This window comes from Solanum lycopersicum, chromosome 4 (genome assembly GCF_036512215.1).
Source record: "Solanum lycopersicum chromosome 4, SLM_r2.1".
Classification (NCBI taxonomy): domain Eukaryota; kingdom Viridiplantae; phylum Streptophyta; class Magnoliopsida; order Solanales; family Solanaceae; genus Solanum; species Solanum lycopersicum.
In genome coordinates, this window is record NC_090803.1 from 64,410,374 (window position 1) to 64,433,729 (window position 23,356).

Below are 23,356 nucleotides of genomic sequence, written 5' to 3' on the forward strand. Positions count from 1 at the left end.
ACTTTTTAAATATTTATTTTATTATATATATTTATGTGTATGTCGTATCAATAGAAAATACCGCATATATGTTTGGGTGGATCAGATGTGACATAAAAAATGAGTGTTTTAAAATTGTTAGTAGTTAAAAGATTAAAGTAATAATTAACGTCAAATTAAAAAGTGTTTTTTTTCCTCAAATTTAGATAATACTATTTCTTTTTACTTTGTTTTAAAAAATATAAGTAATTTAACTTTATGTTTTTATAATTTATACTTAAGATGTGCTTGATATTAAGAAACATATCTTTTTAATCTTTTCGTGTTCTAATCAAAATTTTATTTTTAATTTATTTTTATTTTTAAAAAAAAAATAAATTTCTCGATGGGACACAAGAATATATGTAGATTACTTGCTTATTTATCTAGATAATATTTTTTAAGTTTTCATCAAATAAAATTACATCCCAAAACATATATATTCTCTGAAAATATAGATTATTTTTTAAATAATATTTTGTTTAAAACGAAATGTTGTGATTGTTATTTCTAATTTTTTTCAAAAACTAAATCAAGATATATAAGAATTCATCTATCTTGTTTTCTCTACTCCCTAAATTAGATTAATTAGATTTAATTAATTTATTTATTTTAATTTTTTTTGACTTTTTATCAAGGGAGGAAAGGGGTATACAAATTATTTCATCAAGTCTTTAAATTCTTAGTCGTTAGGGTAGACTATTAATAAATTATGACAGAGGAAGTAATACTTATCTATTTTCATATATATACACTCTTTCACCTTCACGAATAATTGTCTAGTTTAACTTAATTTAATAAAATAAAGAAAATTTTTAGTTATATAATCCTAAATTAAGGTATAAAATAGTCTTTTAATCTTGTGGCCTTAAATATGCACGTGCAAATTATTACGAAAAAAACTCATTCTTTTTTTTTAAAGACAAAAGAAGATTATTCTTTTTTAAACGGAAAAGTAATATATTTATATTATTATTATTATATATATGACAAAGTAAGGTTCAAGACAACTCTGTTGTAGAAGAAATATGACAAAAACAGAGCTATGTTATTTATTTTTGGTTCTTGTTGTTGCAGAGCCTGCAATAGCTGGTTCACCAGTGAAGTTTCTTCCAGGTTTTAAAGGACCCCTTCCTTTTCAACTTGAAACTGGGTGAGGAATATAATTTGGAAATAAGTTTACATATTATTAGAGTTATATTTTTCAAGTGATTTACTTAAAAACTCATATAATTGAATGGTGTTTCCAGGTATGTAGGAGTTGGTGATTCAGAAGATGTGCAATTATTCTATTATTTTATAGAGTCGGAGTCTGGATATCCAGACTCCGACCCTCTAATGCTTTGGATCACTGGAGGACCTGGTTGCTCTGCTCTATCTGGCCTTATCTATGAGATTGGTATGTATAGGTAATCTAGTAAAAATTTCAATTGATAGTGTAAAAAGATGTAACCTTTGATTTACACCTCTTGATCAGGCTTCAAGTTTGTTTAATAAGAACGTATCACCAAAACTTAAAAAGATAAAAGGACGGTGAGATGGATGTGTGTAGGTATATAAAGAGAAATAAGATTAGGAATAGAAATATGTGGGACAAGGTAGGTATGATCTCTGTGATGTATAAAGATGGATATTGGGCGATGACAGAGCCAGAATTTTTGCCAAGGATGTTCATACTTTAGGACAAAACAGAATAATTTAAAAAATTAAAAGAATCGCAACACTTGGGCCCAAACCAAACGCAGAGGTATTTTTGCATACTGAACTGTCAACCTTTATTATGTCAAGGTTGTTCAACAGTTAGTGTATATCTAAAAAAATCGATATTTAGTAATATATATTCGAAAAAAAATTCTGACGAAGATTGTTCATCTGACCAACCTTGCCATGTCAAAGCTCCGCCCTGAAGAAATCTCCTGTAGAGAAACTAAGGATTGTATTGATATGTGATTATTGATGAATTGATCATATTGGTCAATAACGATCAATCTAGTATTGATAAATAATAATGTTAATACATACTTCTTATATAAGAGAGAATTGTAGAGTCCTAAATTAAACTATACTTAGAATACTATTACAATACATATTACTACTATAATACTAATATTGCAATTATAAATAATATAAATCCTAGTTGTAATATAATTCTAATAGTAATCCTAGTCGTAATGTAATCCTAATAATAATATAATTATAGACGAAATATAACACTATTTAACATAAGTAGTCTAATGCTAGTGCGACTCCAATTATTCAGCAGTGTTGTAACTCGTCAGTCAGGTTCGTTGGACCTGTTTCTTCGACATGTTCCTATCCTCAACTTCCTTCTTCATCAACACTTGCTGTAGATAAGTCAGTCAACTGGGTTGGACCTGTTCCTTTGACATGTTCCAATCGTCAATTTCCATCTCTTTCAACACGCCCCTGATACTGGGCCTAACTCAATCTAAAAAGCTAGCTCATGAGGTTGTCCAAGTCCATAGAAGGAGATCGAATTTTCATCTCTTAGTATGGTAGACAAGATAAAGGAAGCAAGGCTGAGATGATTTAGATATGTGAAGTGCTTTAATGAGGAATTGTGAGGGGTTGGAAATAGTGGATATGATGAAACGTATAGAAGTAGGTCAAAAAAGTACTAAGAAGAGTTGATTACACATGACATGTCTCATCTTCAACTTACCGACGACATGACCCGAGAGAGGAAGGCATAGAAGTCGCGGATTAGGTAGAAGAATTAGTATATATAGTACAACATTATCTCTCAACCTTCACGAGATAGGAGTAAGGTCTGCATACATTTTATTATGTTTAGACCCCACTTGTGGAATTAAACGATAGGTATGTTGTTGATCACGCTTCATCAAGCTAAATAGGAAAAATATTTTGGTTCAGATCATTGACAACTTGGATTAAAATACCACAAATAAAAGTAAAATTAGTTGATTTGAATCCTAAAAGTTTCTGGCTTTTAACAAGCTATTAAGTTATACTTCCTAAACATTTTGAACAATGAATATGAAGGACCAATAACATTTGGGGCAGTGGAATACAATGGGAGTTTGCCTACAATGATACTGAATCCTTACTCATGGACAAAGGTGAGAGTATTTGATACTGAAATTGTACTTTGTAATGTACATAAAGTTTGTGCACAATTCAAGAATGTTAAAATGTATGATGGAATTTTTAGGTGTCAAGTATTATTTTCTTAGACTTACCGGTAGGAACTGGTTTTTCCTACGCGACAACTCCAGCAGCTCTACAAACATCTGATTTACAAACAAGTGATCATGCATATCAGTTCCTTCGCAAGGTAATTACATTTATCGTTACTTGTGATTTCGCAGTCAGCATATATAGGAGGTCTAAGGCCTCTGTTAGTATTGAACAACTTTTGTATATCCATTGCAACTCATTACCGATGTTGGATCAGTGTAAAGTGAGGATCACATTTCACTTAGTTTCTCCGCCTTTTAGGTGTCTGAACTTTTTGCTGAACCTCAAAATGTTTTTGCAGTGGTTTGTAGATCATCCAACATTTCTAAAGAATCCATTATACATTGGTGGAGACTCGTACTCGGGGATGGTTGTTCCCATTATTAGTCAAATTATTGCCAGTAGTAAGACTATATTTACTTCCTTGGATCATGCTTTGCTGGTTTAGTCCTATAACATTTTGCCCTTGATATTGCAGATAATGAAATGGAAATCAAACCATTTATCAATCTCAAGGTTCGTCATTTATAAATGGCAACTCGTAATGAAATTTTTATTACAAATGTTTATTCTGTAATGAACATCCTTTGCCCTCCAATCCTATCCCGGCTAAAGATTGCGTAGAAACATATTAGTTTTTGCTGAAGATTTCCTACAGGTCAATGTAGAACAATATCACAATCAAAAGAACATTTTCTTTCAGGGATATTTACTCGGAAATCCATCGACATTTGAAGGTGAAAACAATTATGAGATTCCATTTGCTTATGGAATGGGACTTATTTCTGATGAACTCTATGAGGTTGGCTTTTCTTTAGTTATGTGTTTTCATTAACATTACTTACACTTATTGGCTTACTCTTTCTGAAACAGTCTTTGAATACCAATTGTAAAGGAGAATACATTAATATAAATCCAAGCAATTTATTGTGTTTGCAAGATGTTCAAACTTTTAAAGAGGTTGGATTCTATTTGAAGTAAAATCAAATATGATCTACTACTTGTTTTATTTGGTATCAAAATACACTCATCTTATTATATGCAGCTTCTTAGAGGAATTAATAAACCCCATATTTTGGAGCCCAAATGTAAGCGCTTTTCGCCAAGGCCACACCAATTGTTTGGCGAAAGAAGATCTCTTAATGAGAAGTTACATCAACTTAACAATCTTATAAAATGTCGAGTGAGTATTTGTCTTCCCATCTTCAATTATTATCTATACAATGTTGCATACTTTAGGCTATTGATTCTTGTATCTGCTAAATTGATAACAAGAATTTGCAATGTGCAATTGCTTTATAGAATAATTGGTACAAACATTCTTATCATTGGGCTGATGATGATCAAGTTAGAGACGCCCTCAACATCCGGAAGGTATAGATTCACTAGTTATTTACTTAATGTCAATGCGTAGAACTTAAACTCAGACTAACATATCCATTCGATAAAAGGGGACTATCGGAAAATGGGAGAGATGTGCAACTTTGAAATTCCAAAAGATAGTCACTAATAGCATACCATATCATGAAAACCTCAGTAGCAAAGGTTACAGATCTCTTATATACAGGTTGAATTGAAATATTAATCGTGTGTACAGCCATATCGGAATAACTATGTGAAACTAACAACTTCTCTAATGTTTTATTGAATTGAGTAGTGGAGATCATGACAAGATTGTCACCTTTCGATCAACTCAAGCATGGATAAAATCTCTTAACTATTCAATTGTCGATGATTGGCGAGCTTGGACTGTTGACAATCAAGTTGCCGGGTTAGTTCTTGATGAAAGACGTACATTGAAATTCACGTGACTACATTAGTTAGAAAATTTGTTAGTATATATAGATGTTAAACTCTTTTTGTTTTTTCGATTGTACGATTTCAGTTACACAAGAAGTTACTCAAATCAGATGACATTTGCAACAGTGAAGGCAAAGAAACTATTCTCTCAATCTATTTTTTCTTTTCTTTTCTTATCTAGTTAAAATAAATTGGGTTAAAATTGCTTTGTTTATTTTAATAATTTAAACAGGGAGCAGGGCATACTGCACCAGAATATAAGCCTCGTGAATGTCTGGCCATGCTCACAAGGTGGATGTCTTATCAGCCCTTGTAATTGAAAAATTATATCATTATTTGTAATTTATATGTTGACGACATTCGCACTCTATCGTTAATAAATCATCTCATATTTATTCTTGCTCGTTAATACGTATAATTTTAGGTCTGAAATGAGTAAACTCTATATGTTCAAATTTTATTTAATTTTCCCTCTTAAACTTTTCAATCATAATTTTTCTTTGATATTACTCTTATATTGGAATTCCAGAATTACTCGAGTTCATTCATACCCTGTTGTTAATATATCATCTCATATTTAATGTAGTTAGTAAAATTTTAGCGTGAAATGAGTAAATTTCACGTTTTCAGATTCTTAAATAATAAAAAAAGTTTAAATTTGCCTCTCAACTTTTTAATTATTTTGGTATTATCTTTTTATAGAAACTCGATTAGAGATTGAGGGAATTAAAAAAGTTAGAGCTAATAGAGGGGCGATTCAATACAATTCGTGGCCAGGCTCAGTAACCAACCTTTTCAGTACTTAACTTTAAATCAAATCACTAATCAAATCTTTTCTTCCATTTGACTCGATTTATTATTTCTAAAAGTTTCACAAAAATATTCAAAATCTAAAAAAATAAACATCCGAACTAGCGGAACATAGTTAAACAGCAACAAAACTTTTCACTTGTAAGGAAGTGTATTGGGCTGATCCAATATTTTAGTCCATACAAAGCCCAGCCCACTTCGAATGACTTCGTAGTTACTGGAAGCTACTGTCACTGCAAGCGAACAGTCTGCTCTACTTGCTCCTCCGTTGGTTTCCATCGGCGTACGATCTCCGACCTCCGACCACCGTACAAATCACTTCATAGAATTCCAGTTAAGTAGTAAATTCTTAGTAACCAGTAATTAGAAGTGAAAAAAATGGTGGAATTTTCCAGGGCCAATGCCCAAGCATTTATAGATGAAGATGATGAACTGGAAGAAGAGCCAGGTGAAGAGATAGACTCAGCACCACCGCTCAATGTTGGTGAAGAAAGGGAAATTAACTCAAATGGACTTAAGAAGAAGCTTCTGAAGCATGGTCATGGTTGGGAGACCCCTGAATTTGGTGATGAAGTCACCGGTAATTCTGAAATTTAGTCGACAGAACAGTTTCTAGATAAATTGATTAGTTTATTTAATCAAAATTAACTCTTCTATCCATACATATCAGCAATTTAATAGTTGGGTGAAATTCTATGTTATTGAATTCCATATCCACTCAAACACCATGAAGGAATAATTGTTTTTGTGTTTATTTGTTTTAAATTGAAATGTTTCTACTTTATTTATTGACTTGCAGTTCATTATGTTGGTATCCTACGTGATGGAACCAAATCTGTTTCCACCTGGGACAAAGGTGAACCTTTTACATTCAAGCTTGGCCAAGGTGAGTTTTTGGTTACTATTTTACTTATGTACACTTGAAAAATGAATTTGTTACAAGGTTAAGGACAGGCGGATTGATTCGACTTATAAGATTTAGATTAAGCAAAAACATTGTTGAATAAATGTATTAAGAATAATAATTTGGATAAATTAGCAAATGGAATAGTGAAGTCAAAATATCATTGCTTCAATCCTGATTCCGGTGTCAGTGTTGGTTCCGGTATAAAAGGTCTTTATATGTATGATCTTATGAGTATTACCTTAGTTGGTAATGTAATAAGACAAAGCTCTGAATGCAAGAATATCAATGCAATCCTTTGTATTGTTGAAAATCCAACCTTTTGCAAATGAATAACTCAGCTATTTATAGACAACAAATGGAAATGTAGAATACATCAACATATGAAATTGCTCTGCTTGGACCCTATTGTATGTCGTGATTTGCGGGATCCTGTATGGGATTAGTTGATGCTTCTGTCCTTTCTTTCTCCTCTCATTACTTCGGGCCATAAGTTCTTTATTTCTTCTAACGTGCGTCTGGACACAAGTCTTTATTTCTTCTAACGTGTCTTCGAGCCACGGGTCTCTTCTTTCATCGCCAACAACTCCAATGGTTTTGGTAAAAGTGACCGATATCGATAACAACCCCGATTACTTTTTCTTGTGATTCTTCGAAGATCGCTTGCCTCTGGAGTCTTACTCAGCTCTGCTTTTATCATTATCCTAATATCTTACGTCTTCATCTTATGTGACCACATGTTCACAATAATTTACCCCATACAACTTCCCCTTCGATCTAGTTACCTTATTACTCCTCTATTGGTGTGCAGTTGGTAATTAATATAATATTTAAAGTTGCAAAACATGTTTAATTTGCTATAATTGGCCATTCGCTTACCATTTTTCCTTATAATTTGCTTAAGAGATTGTAGGAAAAAGTTGTTTCTACAACTTCCCCTTCGATCTAGTTAACTTATTACTCCTATATTGGTGTGCAGTTTGTAATTAATTATAATGTTTTAAGTTGCAAAAAATGTTTAATTTGCTACAATGGCCATTTCTCTTATCATTTTAACTTATAATTTGCTTAAGAGATTGTAGGAAAAAGTGTTTCTGCATCCATTATTTGGTTTGTATATATTAAGCTTAATAAGTTTGCTTTGATGGTTAGAAAAAGTTTCTGCTGGCTTAGACCGTGGGATTGTCACGATGAGGAAAGGTGAAGGAGCATTGTTCACTTTGCCTTTGGAAACTGCTTTTGGATTGTCAGACTCGGATGCAGTTTCTTCGAATAGAGTCGTTCAGTTTGAAGTCGAACTCGTATCATGGATCACAGTGGTGGATGTCTGCAAGGATGGTGGTATTATCAAGAAAATTTTGGAGAAGGGGGAGATGATAGGACCTCCTGGTGACTTGGATGAAGTTCTAGGTACTTGAATATGTTCTGTGTTTAGTTTTTACCCAAAAGAATTCACTGTCTGGAAACCAAAAGAAAAAGAAATATTGCTAGTGCCAATATCTGCATTTTATGTGGTCTTACTCGTGATATTGCATTTGTCAGTTGTTTATAGATGAGATGTCCTTGATTTTCCAATTTGATTTTGCAGTGAGGTATGTAGTGAGGCTGCTTGACGGTATCACTGTTGCAAAAACACCTGAACATGGAGTGGAGTTTTATGTCAAAGATGGTACCTTGGTATCTTTGTTTTTGTGCTCGAGGATCGACAAACTTGTGCTATCAAGTATCAACTGATACTATATTCCGTGTATTTGACTAACCAACTCTGTTTTCTTTTAGGCCATTTTTGTCAAGCATTACCAAAAGCGATCAAAACGATGAGAAAGGGGGAGAAAGTGAATTTACTTATTCAGCCTCGGTGTACGTCTTCCCAACTCATTCTTTGCTAGCATTATAATTTATATGGGTTGATAGCTGGGGTTCCTTTTGGGGGAAGGAGTTGGTATCGGGAGTATAATTCGTAGATAATATAGTAGTCTATATAAAGAAAGTAGATTATTTGTGAATAGTGGACCTGACAGCTGTCGCGTACTGTGCTGTTCAGATGGAAAGATAGCTCTGTTTGGATAGTTTTATCATAATGTTAGTTTTTGAATGGCATGAAAAATTGTCACGATATCTGTGTAAGGAAGATGTTGGGAGTTATTGCCACTTATTGCTATTTTTCACAACAATATGTTGTACAAAAGCGAATTGAGTGCATCAAATGAGAGGAATTCCTTATTTCCCTAATGATATATGACATGTGTTCCTACAGATGAAAATGGTAGTAGATAATTGTACATTCTGATTCATTTCGAATTTTGCGAAATGTAACTAGAATCTGGGATCTGGTCTAATTTTACCTCTATTAGGTAAGAGCTGGCTGTGAGATCTTAGAAGTGGAGTGCAACTAGAAACTGGGATTTGGTCATATTTTACCTCTATTAGGCTTTCGCTTTTGTTTTTGTCTAATTGCTAATTTAGTTGTTTTAAGGTCAAAGGTGGATTTCTAGTACAGTACTGTCTAGTCACCTTGTTGGTGATGAGCAAAAAAGATATTTCCTTCTTTCCATTTTAATGGAGTCTTAGTTATTAGGTTTGGAAATGTTCTATTTAATGTATTCAAAGGTGTTGACTTTTATTATCAATATTTCTTATCATAAATCTGACAGATGGTCAGAGTTTCAGATAGTACAGTATGAAATAACTCTGAGAATTTTAGCCATTTAATTCATGAGAAAAATTAGTTCACATTCACAAATTTAATGTTTTAGTCCTATATGACATACCTTTTGTTTGTTCGAACATTCATAATGTCTGTGCTCACTTTGACAAAAAGGTCTGCTGACCACATTACATGGGTGGAGTAGACTGTATAAAGATTTTATACCAGACATGCTCTTCAACTAAAGTAGAAGCACATTAAACTACACTGTGGCTCTGTATCAATTCTTACTAGATGTTGCCATCCTAACTCCTAAGGCATATTATCTTATACTGACTTATGTAGCTTAAAGTTTGCACAACATTAAGCTTTTCTGTGGGTACTACTGTGTGGGAAAACATACTTTTATGTCTTCAACAAACTCCTCTCATGTGCGGGCATGATATTCGTTTTATGGGCGAAACAGGTGGAAATTATTTTGTATAATGGGTACAAGAGACTTGAATGATCTTTTCTGCTCTGATATCATGGTGAAGTTTGTGACAATTTCATCTAAAAGCTTAAACTTTTATTTGTTTAATTATGCCTTCAACAATAAAAATATACGTATTATGTATGTATGTATCTTGTCCCATGTGACAAAGACTTATGCTGGTATAGAGGAACTGGAAAAACCAATATAAACATAGTTTGCTTCTTCAACATATGGAACTTTCATGTTCTTCCTCTGCAAGTGCCATGTTTGCAAGAAAACTACGAGGGAAAATGCTGAAGAGCTCATGCAATCATTTTAAGTTGGTTTGCATCTTCCTCGCTTTTATGATAGAAAGATGCTTCAGGAATGGTTGCCATCCTTCCCTATCAGCCTGAAAAACTCCAACAGTTCTTTTCACTTAAAATTTTCTTTATCCCATCATCTTTGCAGATGCCTCTGTTGACAGGGATAAGGACTCTGAAAGTAGCGTCCCTTCCATTCCTCCAAGTTCTATTCTGAGTATTGATCTTGAACTAGTTTCTTTCAAGCCGGTAATAAATGTGACTTGTGATTTGGGAGTTCTAAAGAAGATTTTAAAAGAGGGAGAAGGCACTCTTACTGCAGATGAAGGTGCTGCTGTGACTAGTAAGTATTTAGAAGTTTGTGCATGTTACCTTCTTGCCCTTGAGGAAATTAAATACAGATAGTTGATATTATATTACTTAACCATATATTTTTTTTGCGGGATGGAGTGTGAATAACAATGCATGTATTAGGCATATAAGAGAACCAAAATTAACAAAAATACCCTTAAGTTCAAACAAGCTGTATTACTTTTATGAATACTAAAAGCCTTATATTGATAAAAATTGTGATAGTATCATATTAATAAGAAAAATAAATAATTTTGCTTTATTGTTTTTTAAACTATAACTTATGCATGTATACTAATTGGTAAAGGTAAGCCTTCACTTGGTATCATAATCCCTGCCTAACAATCAAAGTATTAATGTTCATCGGCTTGCAAGCCAATAATAATATCTCCATAACTCATCCGCGAACTAGACGTTGCTTTAATGTAAAACAGAGACTGTACACAAATATTTTGCAGGGAAACCTCATATTGATGTTTAAAAAAATAGAAAGATCTCCTACTAAATTAATAATTAGTTAAACTTCTATAGAAGTTAAAAAAAAAAAGCTGAAAATTGAGGGATCCAACGGTCTGACCTAAAAAATTAATAAAGTGAAGACAATATTCTAAAAATTAGTTAAAGTTTGGAGGCCAAATCCTAGTTAACTGGTAATTATGTAACGGCAGCAAGCCAGCAACAGTTCCTAAATAGCGACAAAGACAAAATAGCTTAACCTAGTTGAAATGAAAGTGGATTAATGTGTCATGAAGAAGACTAAATAGATTATAGATGGATATTTAATACTACTCTTTTCGCTTTTCATCAAACGTCATATTGCATCCTTCATCGTCTGAGGAAAGGGGACTGCAAATATGGAAATGTTACCGTACTCTTGCTCAGTGAAAGGCACACATGTGTGCTCTATTTTGGGAAGCATTAGCTTAAGCCTGGGTCCAGTTTGAGAATTGGTAATGGGATTCAGCTTGAGTATGGGGAATTTACTAACTACTTGGTTTTTGTTTCAAATCTCCAGTTAGGTATACAGCTAAGCTTGTGGACGGCACTTTGCTTGAGAAAAGAGGCTTTGATGGAGAGAACGCGCTGAAGTTTATAACTGATGAAGGTCGGTACATTAGAACAAATTTAAAGTTTACTTATGGCTGATAATTAAGCATCTGCTATATTTATTCCCATTATCCTCCCTGAGATCACAAGGTAATAAGGTTTGTTATGTTAAATTGAGGTTTTTGTGGTACGTCCTTGACCTTTTGTTTTGAATTAAGAGTTACATCAGGTGCATTTCTTGCATGGCTTTCTTCTGAAAGCTCCAACTCCTTAAATTTTGTGTAATGTGAATTAACAGTATGAAAGAAACCCTGCATATATGCCAAGTCTTCAGTGATGCTTCTGTACTTGTTGAACTTAATGCCTACGAACCTTGTCTTGCAATGATTCTGTTGTACTATTTTGCATCCAGAACAAGTCGTTGCTGGACTGGACCAAGCTGTTACTACAATGAAGAAGGGAGAACACGCAATAGTGACAGTTAAACCTGACTATGGGTTTGGAAATACTGAAGTGAAGCGGGATCTTGCTATGGTTCCTCCATGCTCAACCATAATTTTTGAGGTGGAGATGTTGGAGTTCACAAAGGTAATTTCTGATGGAAGTCTGTAATCTGCTAAGACATATTTGGTTTAGCCGCTTAGTACACATGGTTCAGCGAATGTAGGGTTAGAACTCATATGAGATGTGTAAATGACCCAAGCAAGTGGCCCAAAGTTCTGACTGGAAAACGTAGTTGATTTTCTAGGATTGAACATATGAAGAAACCTGAACACTACCCAATAGGTTAATGGATGTAATTGCTTGGACTGATTGATTAAGTTTGTAAATATGTTGCTGTGCTTATTTTGATTATTTTTTGGACAAGATTTAGTTACTATACCTTTTCTTATTAGTAGCCCCTAAGATTTTTGAGACTTGTGAGAATTTACTGGCATGTACTATGAAACTAAATCGACACTAACAATACTTCTCCGGAATATCTATAAAGTCTCCTCTCTTCATAGAAAAGTCCTCTCTTGTTTGTTATATCTTGTGTAAATCAAATTGATTTGAGTGCTTATGTTTTTCTATAGTAAAGATTTTCTAGTTTGGAATTATGTTTTTAGATGTATTGTCCATGCCTTCTCTTCAAGTTTCAGTAATTTGATTTCACCGAACCAAAAGAAAAGGTTCCAGTATTTTGATTTACATAATAACTGGTGTTCGGATTTCAGGTCAAATTTAACAAGTTATTTTAATTTGTAGCCTTTCTTAATTAAAACTCTGAATACGGTAATCTTCACTCTAGTGTTCAGTGATTTGGATTATCAAGTGAAAGTAGGATACTTTAATTGGGATGGATGGGGGTGCTTAACTGCTTATTGTAGTGAAATAGACACCTTAGTTGGGCTGGATGGAGTGCTTATTATAGTGAAGTTGATAATCTCTTAATGGGAAAATTTTGATGCTGCACAAGACCAATTTACTGAATTTTTCTCTTATTTATTTTGGGTTGGTACATACAAATTTCTCTAAATTCTAACTTTCTCCTTCTGGGAACTAGGAAAAAGATCCTAGGGAAATGAATAAGCATGAGAGAATCCAAATGGCCCAGAGGAAGAAAGAAGAAGGCAACTTGCTCTTCAAAAACGGAAAGTATCAAAGAGCAATGAAGAAATATGAGAAGGTATCTCAGTGAATTGGTCATCACTGTTAAGAATGTGCAACTTTTGTTAGATGCTCTATAATTTTTATGTTTTTTCTCGTTTTTTCTTTTTTGGTTCAGGCTACTGATTGTATTAATGAAGATGAACATTTTGAAGATGATGATCAAAAGATAGTTAAATCATTGAGAGTGTCATGCTGGTTGAATGGTGCTGCTGCTTGTCTCAAACAGAGTTATTTCCAGGAAGCAATCAAGCAATGTTGCAAGGTAAAGTACATGCATAACAAGATAATCAATTGAACAATACTCCCTCTGTCCCTAATTACTTGTCCACTTTTTAATTGGCACGCTTATTAAGAAAACAATGATTGACCATTTTATCCATATTAATTATGAAGTAGGTGAAATAAAAATTTTAGATTTTCAAGAAGTTCTACCTTTTTCAAAGTAATTAATTGTGGGTATAATAGATAAAAATATTTTGTCCTTTCTTGATTTGTTAACATGGTCAAGTAATTAGGGACAACTGAAAAAGGAAAAGTGGACAAGTAATTAGGGTAAGAGGAAATACTATTTTAATGTAATTTGGTTGGATAGGCATGTTTTGTAGTGACCAAAAAAAAAAGAATTATCAGTGCATATACTGTATCAGCTGATTAAAAGCATGCTTCCTTTTCTTGGTGAATGAATTGGCTAACTGTCTTTCAAAACCAAGCACGGCCCAGTTTCATCCTTATCCTTTCCCATCGGTCATAGGTCTTAGAAGTTGAATCCTGCAATGTGAAAGCATTATATAGGAGAGCGCAAGCATTTATGGAAACAGCTGATCTGCACTTGGCTGAACTGGATATCAAGAAGGCACTAGCAATAGAGCCACAAAACAGGTAATGCAACTCATGACTTTAATATTGGTGGAGAATTCTTTTGACCATTATGAATCAAAGAGTTTCTGCGGTTCAGGGAGGTGAAACTGATACAGAAGACACTAAAACAACTCCAATCAGAGAGCAACAAGAGAGACGCAAAGCTCTATACAACAATGTTTGCACGCTTATCAAATGAGAACTCTTCTGCAGCAAAGGTTTGTTCATGATTTCTAACTATTCGTAATTTGAGAACAAGATGTGAGAGGAGGATATATGCAAGAAACTGACGAAGAGCAGAAGTTTTAGAATGCTTAATTATTCGTTCTCTTCTTGTATGATTTTGGTTAATTTCTGCGCAAATAAAGTATCTTTATTCCATTACTTCGAGGAAATTGGATTCTAGATTCTAGAATCAATTGAGAAAATATACATGTTATATACAGGCTAATTATGTCCCAACTTTGTTCCAATTTGGCAGAAATTAAAAGTTGAGGAAACGGAGAGCAAGAATGAAGAAAATGTTGGTGAAATCAACATGCACTGACATTTAATTGGAAGTTGAATCTAGATGAAGAATCGTACTTGTATACATATTTTCTAAAGCTGACAGAGTCTTGATCCAGGAGTCTACAGGAAACAACCTCTTTACTCCACTTACCCTGTAAAGGTAGGGGTAAGGTCTGTGTACACCCCACCCTTTCTAGATGTCACTTGTTTTGGGAATATATTGGGTATGTTGTTAACGCGAGCATGTATAGCCAAGGTAATAGAGAAAGGCTTTCCATCCAAGGAACCACACTTGTACCTCTGGAAATAGCTGGTTTTCAGTTCTATTTTAAATGTAAAAATTTGGCACCCTCTGATTGTATATTTCATTTGGATGTATGTTAGAATTTTTTTTTTTTTCAGTTGTCCCTATTAAATTTGAGGCAATGCTAACAGCCTAAATTTAGAAATCTACAACTGAATAGTAAGTAAAGTAAACTCTACTACAGAAGTGGTCACAAGTAAAGTTAGTGAGTCGTATAATAAGTGATCATGTCGCATTCTGGGAGGCACTCGAGTCAGCCATTGATGCCCATCGGCGCCTTTGGCCATTAAATTTTTGTTCGTGCTATCAAAAAATGAGATTCTTACCCAAAATTCGAATTTGATGCTCATTGTAGAGCACAGATCTTGTTGCAACTGTCATGTAGAATATGTTTCGTGTCTGATACAATATTCGAAGTTTTTTATTTCCAAAAAGGGGTAGGTAGGCGAGATAGATTTAAATATTTTGATGTTATTTTGTTTTCAATTTTTCACCAATCATCTCACAATGAGACAACATTATGGTGGGAACCATGTTCAGCTATTTTACGTCATTCAATAAATAACAGTATAAGATGCCATCCATTATTTTAAATTCATCAATGGCAAAATCGAATTATTCCCCAATTAGCTCCACTATGTTTCTTCATCTTCTTCTTCTTGCTCTACCATTACTGATACAAATAACCCCCCTGCAAGTACAAGCTGCTGCAACTGTCAAATTTCTTCCTGGATTTGACGGTCCTCTTCCTTTTCATCTCGAAACTGGGTTAGTTTTTTTTTTCTTTCTTTCTTTTACTAATTTAACAATTTTATAGCTTAGAACAAGTTCAAATTTGGACGGATCAAAATTCAATCCAGTTTTAATTTACTCGTATCAAAACGGGTAACGATCTACTAGAGTGTGTAGTTTGAATCCTAACTTTAGCTCTAACATTACTAGCAAAAACGATAGATCTAACAATTTCTTCCACAGTTTACTGATTGCAAAATAATGGCATCTAGCTTAGCTAATCAAGAGAAACAGTTAATTTATAATTAATTGTGGACCTTAAGAGCACGTGGATATGTGGTCTATGTAAAATTAGATATAAATATATTTCTTTAAAATTGATATAATATTATGGACACTTATTTTATCGTAAGTCTAAATAATGCACTTTGACTATTAAGTTATTTATCACTCTGACTGTAGTGAAGATATTTAATAATAATAAATATACTAATTTGCAATAATATCTAAAACAGTACAAGTAATCTAGATTGTCGGTATAAATAATAGTTATATCTTTAGTTGGTGTACTAGATTTCAATATTCATAATTTTGTTAGTATTATTTTTACCAGTTATAAAAATATCAAATTATATTTAAAATTCCATTCCAAATCTTAAAGATCTTCTATTTTTCAAAAACTTTCTGCCGATTTAAATCAAAATGTCTTACTAATTAAAACTGTTAAAAATGTTAAGTTGAAATAATTAGAACTAAGAGGATATTTGAATCGGCATAAAATTTGGTTAAACCTTTTTTGAAGTCCCTTTTTTTTTTTTACTTTTTAAAGTGTTTGACAAATATAAAATAAATCAAAAATGACTTAGAAGGTGTTTAGCGAAATAAAAAATAAAAAATAGATCTCCTCTACTTTATTCTTGATTTAATAGTCATTTAGATTTAATTTTTTTAATTTTTAATTTAAAGGGATAACTTTTTAAAAAATAATCAAAGCGGGCTCTAAATATTTATCTGATTCAGGTATGTAGGTGTGGGTAAAGAAGAGAAACACCAGCTATTTTATTATTTTATTAAATCAGAATCAGACCCTGGAAATGATCCTCTTATATTGTGGCTCACTGGAGGACCTGGTTGCTCTTCTTTCAATGGAGTTGTCTATGAAATTGGTAAGTAGAATTTAAATTTTACGAGTTCAATTTTTAACATTTTTAGCATATTATTATTAAAAAAAAAAAGTGTTTAAGATTCTTAGCAATTATGAGTTCATAATTTACTGTTTTTTACAATTTTCATGAATTTATATATAAATTTTTATTTTGCATTAAAATAATTAATTGAAATGAATCTGATATTGATACTCTATATCCATAATCTTTTCTTTATCATAAAAATTATTTATAATTATCCTATAAGTGACATTTTTAAGTTGCCAATAATTAAAACTAGAGTCCGAAACTTAAAGGGTACAAAATATTAACAAAAATTTCAAAATCGTATATAAAATTTTATATTAATCAAAACGGTAAAATCGCTGCAGGTGCAGCGACTTACCTCACCTGAAAAAGTAAAATCGCTGCTGAGGCGACGATTTTGCAAAAAAAAAAAATTTAATAAAAAAATGAAAAAAATAAAATCACTGCCCAAGCAGCGATTTCAAAAGGCAGCGATTTCATTTTATTTTTTAATTATATTTTTTTTAAAAGAATAAGGTATATTGCTGCCTGTGCAACGATTTATTAAAAAAAATTATAAAATAAATCGCTGCCAGTGCAGCGATTTATAAAATTAAAAAAAATTATAAATCGCTGCCCTGACAGCGATTTATTTTATAAAGATTTTTTTTTATTAAATCGCTGCAGAAAGCTATTTTTTTTAAAAAAAAAGAAAAATTATAAAAATGTTAAAACAACAATTTTATATATAAAAAAATTATAATATTTTTTAAAATTTAAATATATAACTTATAAGAAAATATACATTATTTCTAAAAAATTAAAAATAAGTAAAGTAATAAATATATTTTCTTTCTAAAAAAAGATATTATATTGAATTTAAATTTAAATAATATTTGAATTCAAATAATTAATTTTTTTAAATAAAAAATTAAAGGCAGCAAAATTATTGATTTTTTTTAAAAAAAACAAAATGATATATATATATATATATATATATATATATATATATATATATATATATATATATATATATATATATATAAAGTTAAAGATGATCACATGAGAATAGTAAAAAATTTGTTTTTATTGTAAATAGTTGAAATAGTACTAATATACTTTCAATGCTATAAATTGGACTCTTATCCTTCATAGTCATATTACTTTCAATCTTCTAATCTACCAACAATCTTTCAATCTTTCAATCTTCAAATTATCTTAAGATTGTTGGAAGATTGAAAGTAATATGAATATGAAGGATAAGAGTCCAATTTATAGCATTGAAAGTATATTAGTACTATTTACATGAGACCACTTTGTTCAACTATTTACAATAAAAACAAATTTTTTACTATTCTCATGTCATCATCTTTAACTTTTTATATATATATATATACACACATATATATATATATATCATTTTGTTTTAAAAAAAAATTCAATAATTTTGCTGCCTTTAATTTTTTATTTAAAAAAAATTAGTTATTTGAATTCAAATATTATTTAAATTTAAATTCAATATAATATCTTTTTTTAGAAAGAAAATATATTTATTACTTTACTTATTTTTAATTTTTTTAAAATAATGTATATTTTCTTATAAGTTATATATTTAAATTTTAAAAAATATTATAATTTTTTTTAATATAAAATCGCTGTTTTAACATTTTTATAATTTTTCTTTCTTTTTAAAAAAAAATAGTTTTCTGCAGCGATTTAATAAAAAAAAAATTCTTTATAAAATAAATCGCTGTCAGGGCAGCGATTTATAAAAAAAAAATCTTTTATAAATCGCTGCACTGGCAGCGATATACTTTTTTTTTTTAAAAAAAATATAATTAAAAAATAATATTAAATCGCTGCCAAGGCAGCGATTTGTAAGAAGCAAAATTTTGAAATCGCTGCCTATTTCATTTTTTTTTTTGCAAAACCGCTGCGCTGCACTTGCAGCGATTTTACCGTTTTGGTTAATATAAAATTTTATACATCGTTTTGAAATTTTTGTTAATATTTTGTACCCTTTAAATTTCGGACTCCTTAAAACTACTCCACTAAATTCTTTTGACATCTATTAATGTTTGATACAATCATTCCCTTGATGCAATTTTTGTAATGACAATAATACATAAACATGATTCTTAACTTAGCGTTAGCTGATAACTATGACTCTTAACTTTGAGTGTGCACGAGTAAACACTTAAACTCGTATAAAATTGAACAAATAGACTCATTCGTCCTACATGTCAATTTTATGTCCTACGTGACATCCTACATGTATTATGCCATGTGAGACACGTGTGTCTACTTGTTCAATTTTATACAAATTTAAATGTCCACTTATGCACACTCAAATTGTAGGGAGTAGTTATCCGTTGAAACCAAATTAAGAGTTATATTCCTGAATTATACCTTTTATAATTATTGCTAGTAATTTTACGTAAGGTTGTTGATTAATGTTGCATAAATTTTTGTGCCTAAATCCTAATAATTCAGGACCATTATATTACAAACAAAAAAAGTATAATGGAAGTCTACCAACACTTGGAGTGACTCCAAACTCATGGACCAAGGTAATTAATTACATTGCCTATGATTCTTGTACATCTTTATTAGTTTGAAGGTGAATTTGAATTGTATTTATTCGTTGTAATATTTTCTAAATTGTTAGGTTGCAAATATAATTTTCTTGGAGCAACCTGTAAATACTGGATTTTCATATGCAACAACACCAGAAGCAATGCATGTTATTGATGTTGATGCATGTACCCACGTCTATCAATTTTTACTTAAGGTATGTATATCAAATACAACTCTCTCTCCTCTCGGCTTTTGCTCGTTGGTTATTAATCCGTGTTATCTTGAGAGAACGAATCAATTAGTACTATAATTCCGAGTCACTAATTAAGTGTGTGAGTGAGCTCATTCTAATTGTTTCTAATTATTAATTACAGTGGCTCGTTGATCATCCAGAATTCAGTTCAAATAATTTTTATTTGGGTGGAGATTCATATTCTGGTATCGTTGTTCCACGTGTTGTCCAACTAATATCAGATGGTAATTATAATATATTACTAATTAACTTCATGTATCTAATTACAGAGTTTTGAAGTTATTTTACTGTTTTTTAGTAAGCATTGTTTGTCTAATTACTTAAGAGTTGTATGATCTTAATTGTAGGAATTGAAGCAGGCAACAAGCCTTTGGTTAACCTTAAGGTTTCTAATTATGCTCTTCCTATTCTTAATCTTTTTTTCAAAAAAAAATTATGAGTAGTAGTGTAATTAACAGCTTAATCTAATCTCAGTTGTTTTGGTTAATTTCAGGGTTATTTACTTGGAAACCCTTTAACATTTCCTGAAGAAAAAAATTTTATGATTCCATTTCTTGTTGGCATGGCAATCATTCCTATTGAACTTTATCAGGTAATATAGAGGACGGTTAGTCAAAGTTTTTTCGAGAAAAATAAGTTATTTTGAATAGTAATTAATAAAATTATTTTTAATTATTATTTTTTCTACTAGAAATCTTAGTACCTCAATTCATTCGCTACATGAACATTCATTTGTTTTCTAACTTGTAATCCTCTCAGACATTTTTCCTCTTTCTTTATATACCCCCAATTTTTTTATTTAAATATGTTATTTTTTGATAAGGTAAAAAAGATGGTTTCTCCCACGAACACTTGCTAATAATTTGATTATATAATTATATTTTCAACACGTCTCTCATGTGCGGGTTTGATTTTTTCTTTTCATGAGCCAAGCACATGAATTTTTTTTTTTGATTTTGGTGGCAGTGAAATTCAATCTTAATACCTCTGCCTGTTTGATACTATAATGAAGTGTGCGATCATCTCATCTAAAAGCTTAAGCTATTAGAAAGGACACATTTTGTTATATAATTGTATTTTCAATAATTTTGAAAGTTTGGTTATACACGTATATTACAATGCTAATATTTTTTCACATCAGTCAATGATGCAAAATTGCAAAGGAGAATACAGAAAGGAGTTTGCTCCCACTAATGCTCAATGCAGCCAAGATCTAAATATTGTGGATGAGGTTAATAATTTCTTAAATATATACGATTATTTATTAAGATTTCCATAATTAATTGGTTGATACTAGTTAATTTGTTGAATTTGCAAATTTTGTAGCTGTCGAACAATATTAATGATCAACATGTTTTAGATCCCCTGTGTGGATCAGAAACAGAATTGAAAAGCCCATTTCCATCTAAATTTAGAGGGAGTAGAAGATCTATTCAAGAGAATGCCATCTCACCCAGCTGTTATGGAAAGCTTGTAAGTATATCTAGGGTAAAGATTCGTTATTCGAATTCATTCAGTGTTTATATCAAAATCAATTAATCAAGAAGTTTAGTGTTTTTAAGGAGGAGGTGTGTGTGATGTGAAACTTCGAAAACAAATAAATGAGATGTCGTAGAAGAGTGTTTTCAAACAAATAAAATGTTATCGTTGATTTGGTAAAAACATCAAATATAAATATAATGATATCATGGTTGCAGGTTGATAGACACGAACTTTCAAATTATTGGGCAAATGACCCTCGAGTCCAGAAAGCTCTCCATGTTCGAAAGGTTTGCGAATGCATCATTTTGTATTTGACTAAATTATTCTCTATGTATATATTATATTAGTAATTTGAATAACTATTTTAAATAAACACTTTTAAGTATCAAATTATGAAAAAATTAATTGTGATATTTGTGTATAAATAATTTCATTCTATATAAAAAAAAATTCTAAATGAATTATTATTTTTTAAAAGAAAAAGTACTTTAATTTTTCAGAAGATTGATTAAATAAAGTATATGTCATGAATTTAAGTTTTATAAATCGAAAAGAAACTTACTATCCTAATATTATTAATGTTATTTAACTTGTTATAGTATGTTTCGATTCTAACTTTTTGATCATCATAAGAGTATTCATTGGTACTATATAGATCTTTTTTTTTTTGGAAAATAATAGATTATCGGTATACATAGATATTGAGGTATTATTTTTCCTTTTAATTTTTTTTTTCCAATTTCTTACCAGGGAACTATAGATCACTGGGCAAGATGCAAGCAAAATGGTATTAAAAAATACTATACATTTACCTCTATGGACAGTATTTCATATCATAGAAATCATAGCGCTAAAGGTTATCGATCACTTATATACAGGTAATTCATTTATTTATTTTTTAAAGTTTTTATTTTTTTATATTATTAAATTCGAAACGAGCTCGAAATAAATTTAAAAAATTGTAATTAAATAATTTTATACCTTTTTATTTGTTGAAACAGTGGTGATCATGACATGGGTGTACCATTCCAATCTACAGAAGCATGGATTAAATCATTAAATTATTCAATTGTTGATAATTGGCGTCAATGGATCGTTAATGGTCAAGTTGCCGGGTATTTTCTTCGAGCATAAATTATTTTATTCTCGTAATGCTTTTTTTTTTCTTTCAAATTCATAACTTGTGTTTTTTCACGAAAAACTTTGGATAAAAAGTATTTTTCATAAGTAGATTTTAAAAAATTCAAATAAATGAACTATTAGATTGCCTTTTTCTTTATCATTATAGATACCAAATTTGATTTTGATTATTTATTTATTTATTCATTTTTGTAGATACACAAGATCATATGCCAATAAGATGACATATGCAACTGTAAAGGCAAGTACTTTATATTATTATTTTCCATCACATTTGTTTGTTTTATTGTACATTTGATTTTTATTTTCACCGTCTTTTTATGTTTTTTGTTATTTATTTATTTATTTTAAACAGGGAGCTGGACATGTAGCTCCTGAGTACAAAAGGGAAGAGTGCTTTAATATGTTCAAAAGATGGATATCTCATAATCCTTTATAGAGATTATTATTGAAGTTATGAGCCAATAATTGACGTTGGAATCTGCTTTTAAACAGAATCGAGATTTTATCAAAAATAATTATTTTATTTTCGTATGATAGGAATAGGGTCTATGGAAATATTATTCTTTTTAACTCTTAATTACATGTTGTTTTACTATTATTGAGACATAATTATTACCTCTCCTTTTCCTAATATTGTGCATTGCATTAACAAACAATTAAGTGGACGTTTGATTATGAAAATTAAAAAAATTACTTTTTTAAAAATTGCCATTGAATCTCCCGCTATAGGTTTTTAAAAAGATTTTCAACAAGCCTAACTATTGTCAAATAACACTGATTCATAAAATGATTCAAATATTAAATTAATGTTAGTCCTTTATATTTAATAGTAAATAAAAACCCAACATTATTCCATTGGATAACATCAACTTACTCATAATTCATCCATAAGATATCTCAATCCGTTAGATTAATTTTCCTTATTATTAGTTATTTTAGAAGCATTGATTAAATTGTATTAATAACGTGATTTAGTAAAATTATCATTTTATTAATCATTCCTTAAATAATGCACCTCAATACATCGTCTAGTTCATTACTATTGGAGGCTCTTTAAGAAAAATATTAAGGACATAAATTTTAAATTAAAGGCTATTTT

The 23,356-nt window shown here is 30.8% G+C and overlaps 2 protein-coding genes across 3 annotated transcripts; both read left to right on the forward strand.

Annotated features, from left to right (window-relative positions):
• Window positions 1-1,011: 1,011 nt before the first annotated feature.
• LOC101252078 (uncharacterized) lies at window positions 1,012-22,866 on the forward strand. Its single transcript, XM_069297416.1, has 29 exons — window positions 1,012-1,171; window positions 1,269-1,417; window positions 3,043-3,119; window positions 3,212-3,334; window positions 3,539-3,641; window positions 3,716-3,753; window positions 3,941-4,039; window positions 4,111-4,197; window positions 4,283-4,420; window positions 4,540-4,611; window positions 4,689-4,804; window positions 4,895-5,008; window positions 5,123-5,168; window positions 5,270-5,334; window positions 5,689-5,714; window positions 15,588-15,666; window positions 16,651-16,796; window positions 19,296-19,372; window positions 19,471-19,593; window positions 19,754-19,856; window positions 19,980-20,017; window positions 20,126-20,224; window positions 20,774-20,863; window positions 20,959-21,105; window positions 21,330-21,401; window positions 21,865-21,992; window positions 22,116-22,229; window positions 22,450-22,499; window positions 22,614-22,866. The coding sequence occupies exons 1-29, from the start codon at window positions 1,047-1,049 to the stop codon at window positions 22,691-22,693; spliced, it is 2,724 nt and encodes a 907-aa protein (XP_069153517.1). The 5' UTR covers window positions 1,012-1,046; the 3' UTR covers window positions 22,694-22,866.
• On the forward strand, window positions 6,009-14,995 carry FKBP62C (peptidyl-prolyl cis-trans isomerase FKBP62c). 2 transcript variants are annotated; one of them, XM_004238032.5, is made up of 13 exons: window positions 6,009-6,427; window positions 6,647-6,733; window positions 7,904-8,161; window positions 8,340-8,420; window positions 8,531-8,611; window positions 10,324-10,518; window positions 11,542-11,631; window positions 11,986-12,161; window positions 13,120-13,242; window positions 13,342-13,488; window positions 13,978-14,105; window positions 14,182-14,302; window positions 14,566-14,995. In XM_004238032.5, exons 1-13 carry the CDS (start codon window positions 6,226-6,228, stop codon window positions 14,629-14,631), a joined length of 1,755 nt encoding a protein of 584 aa, XP_004238080.1. In that variant the 5' UTR covers window positions 6,009-6,225; the 3' UTR covers window positions 14,632-14,995. The 2 variants fall into 2 exon arrangements, with proteins under 2 accessions (XP_004238080.1, XP_010320295.1); XM_010321993.4 differs by having other exon boundaries at window positions 6,067-6,427; window positions 8,340-8,428.
• Window positions 22,867-23,356: the final 490 nt, after the last annotated feature.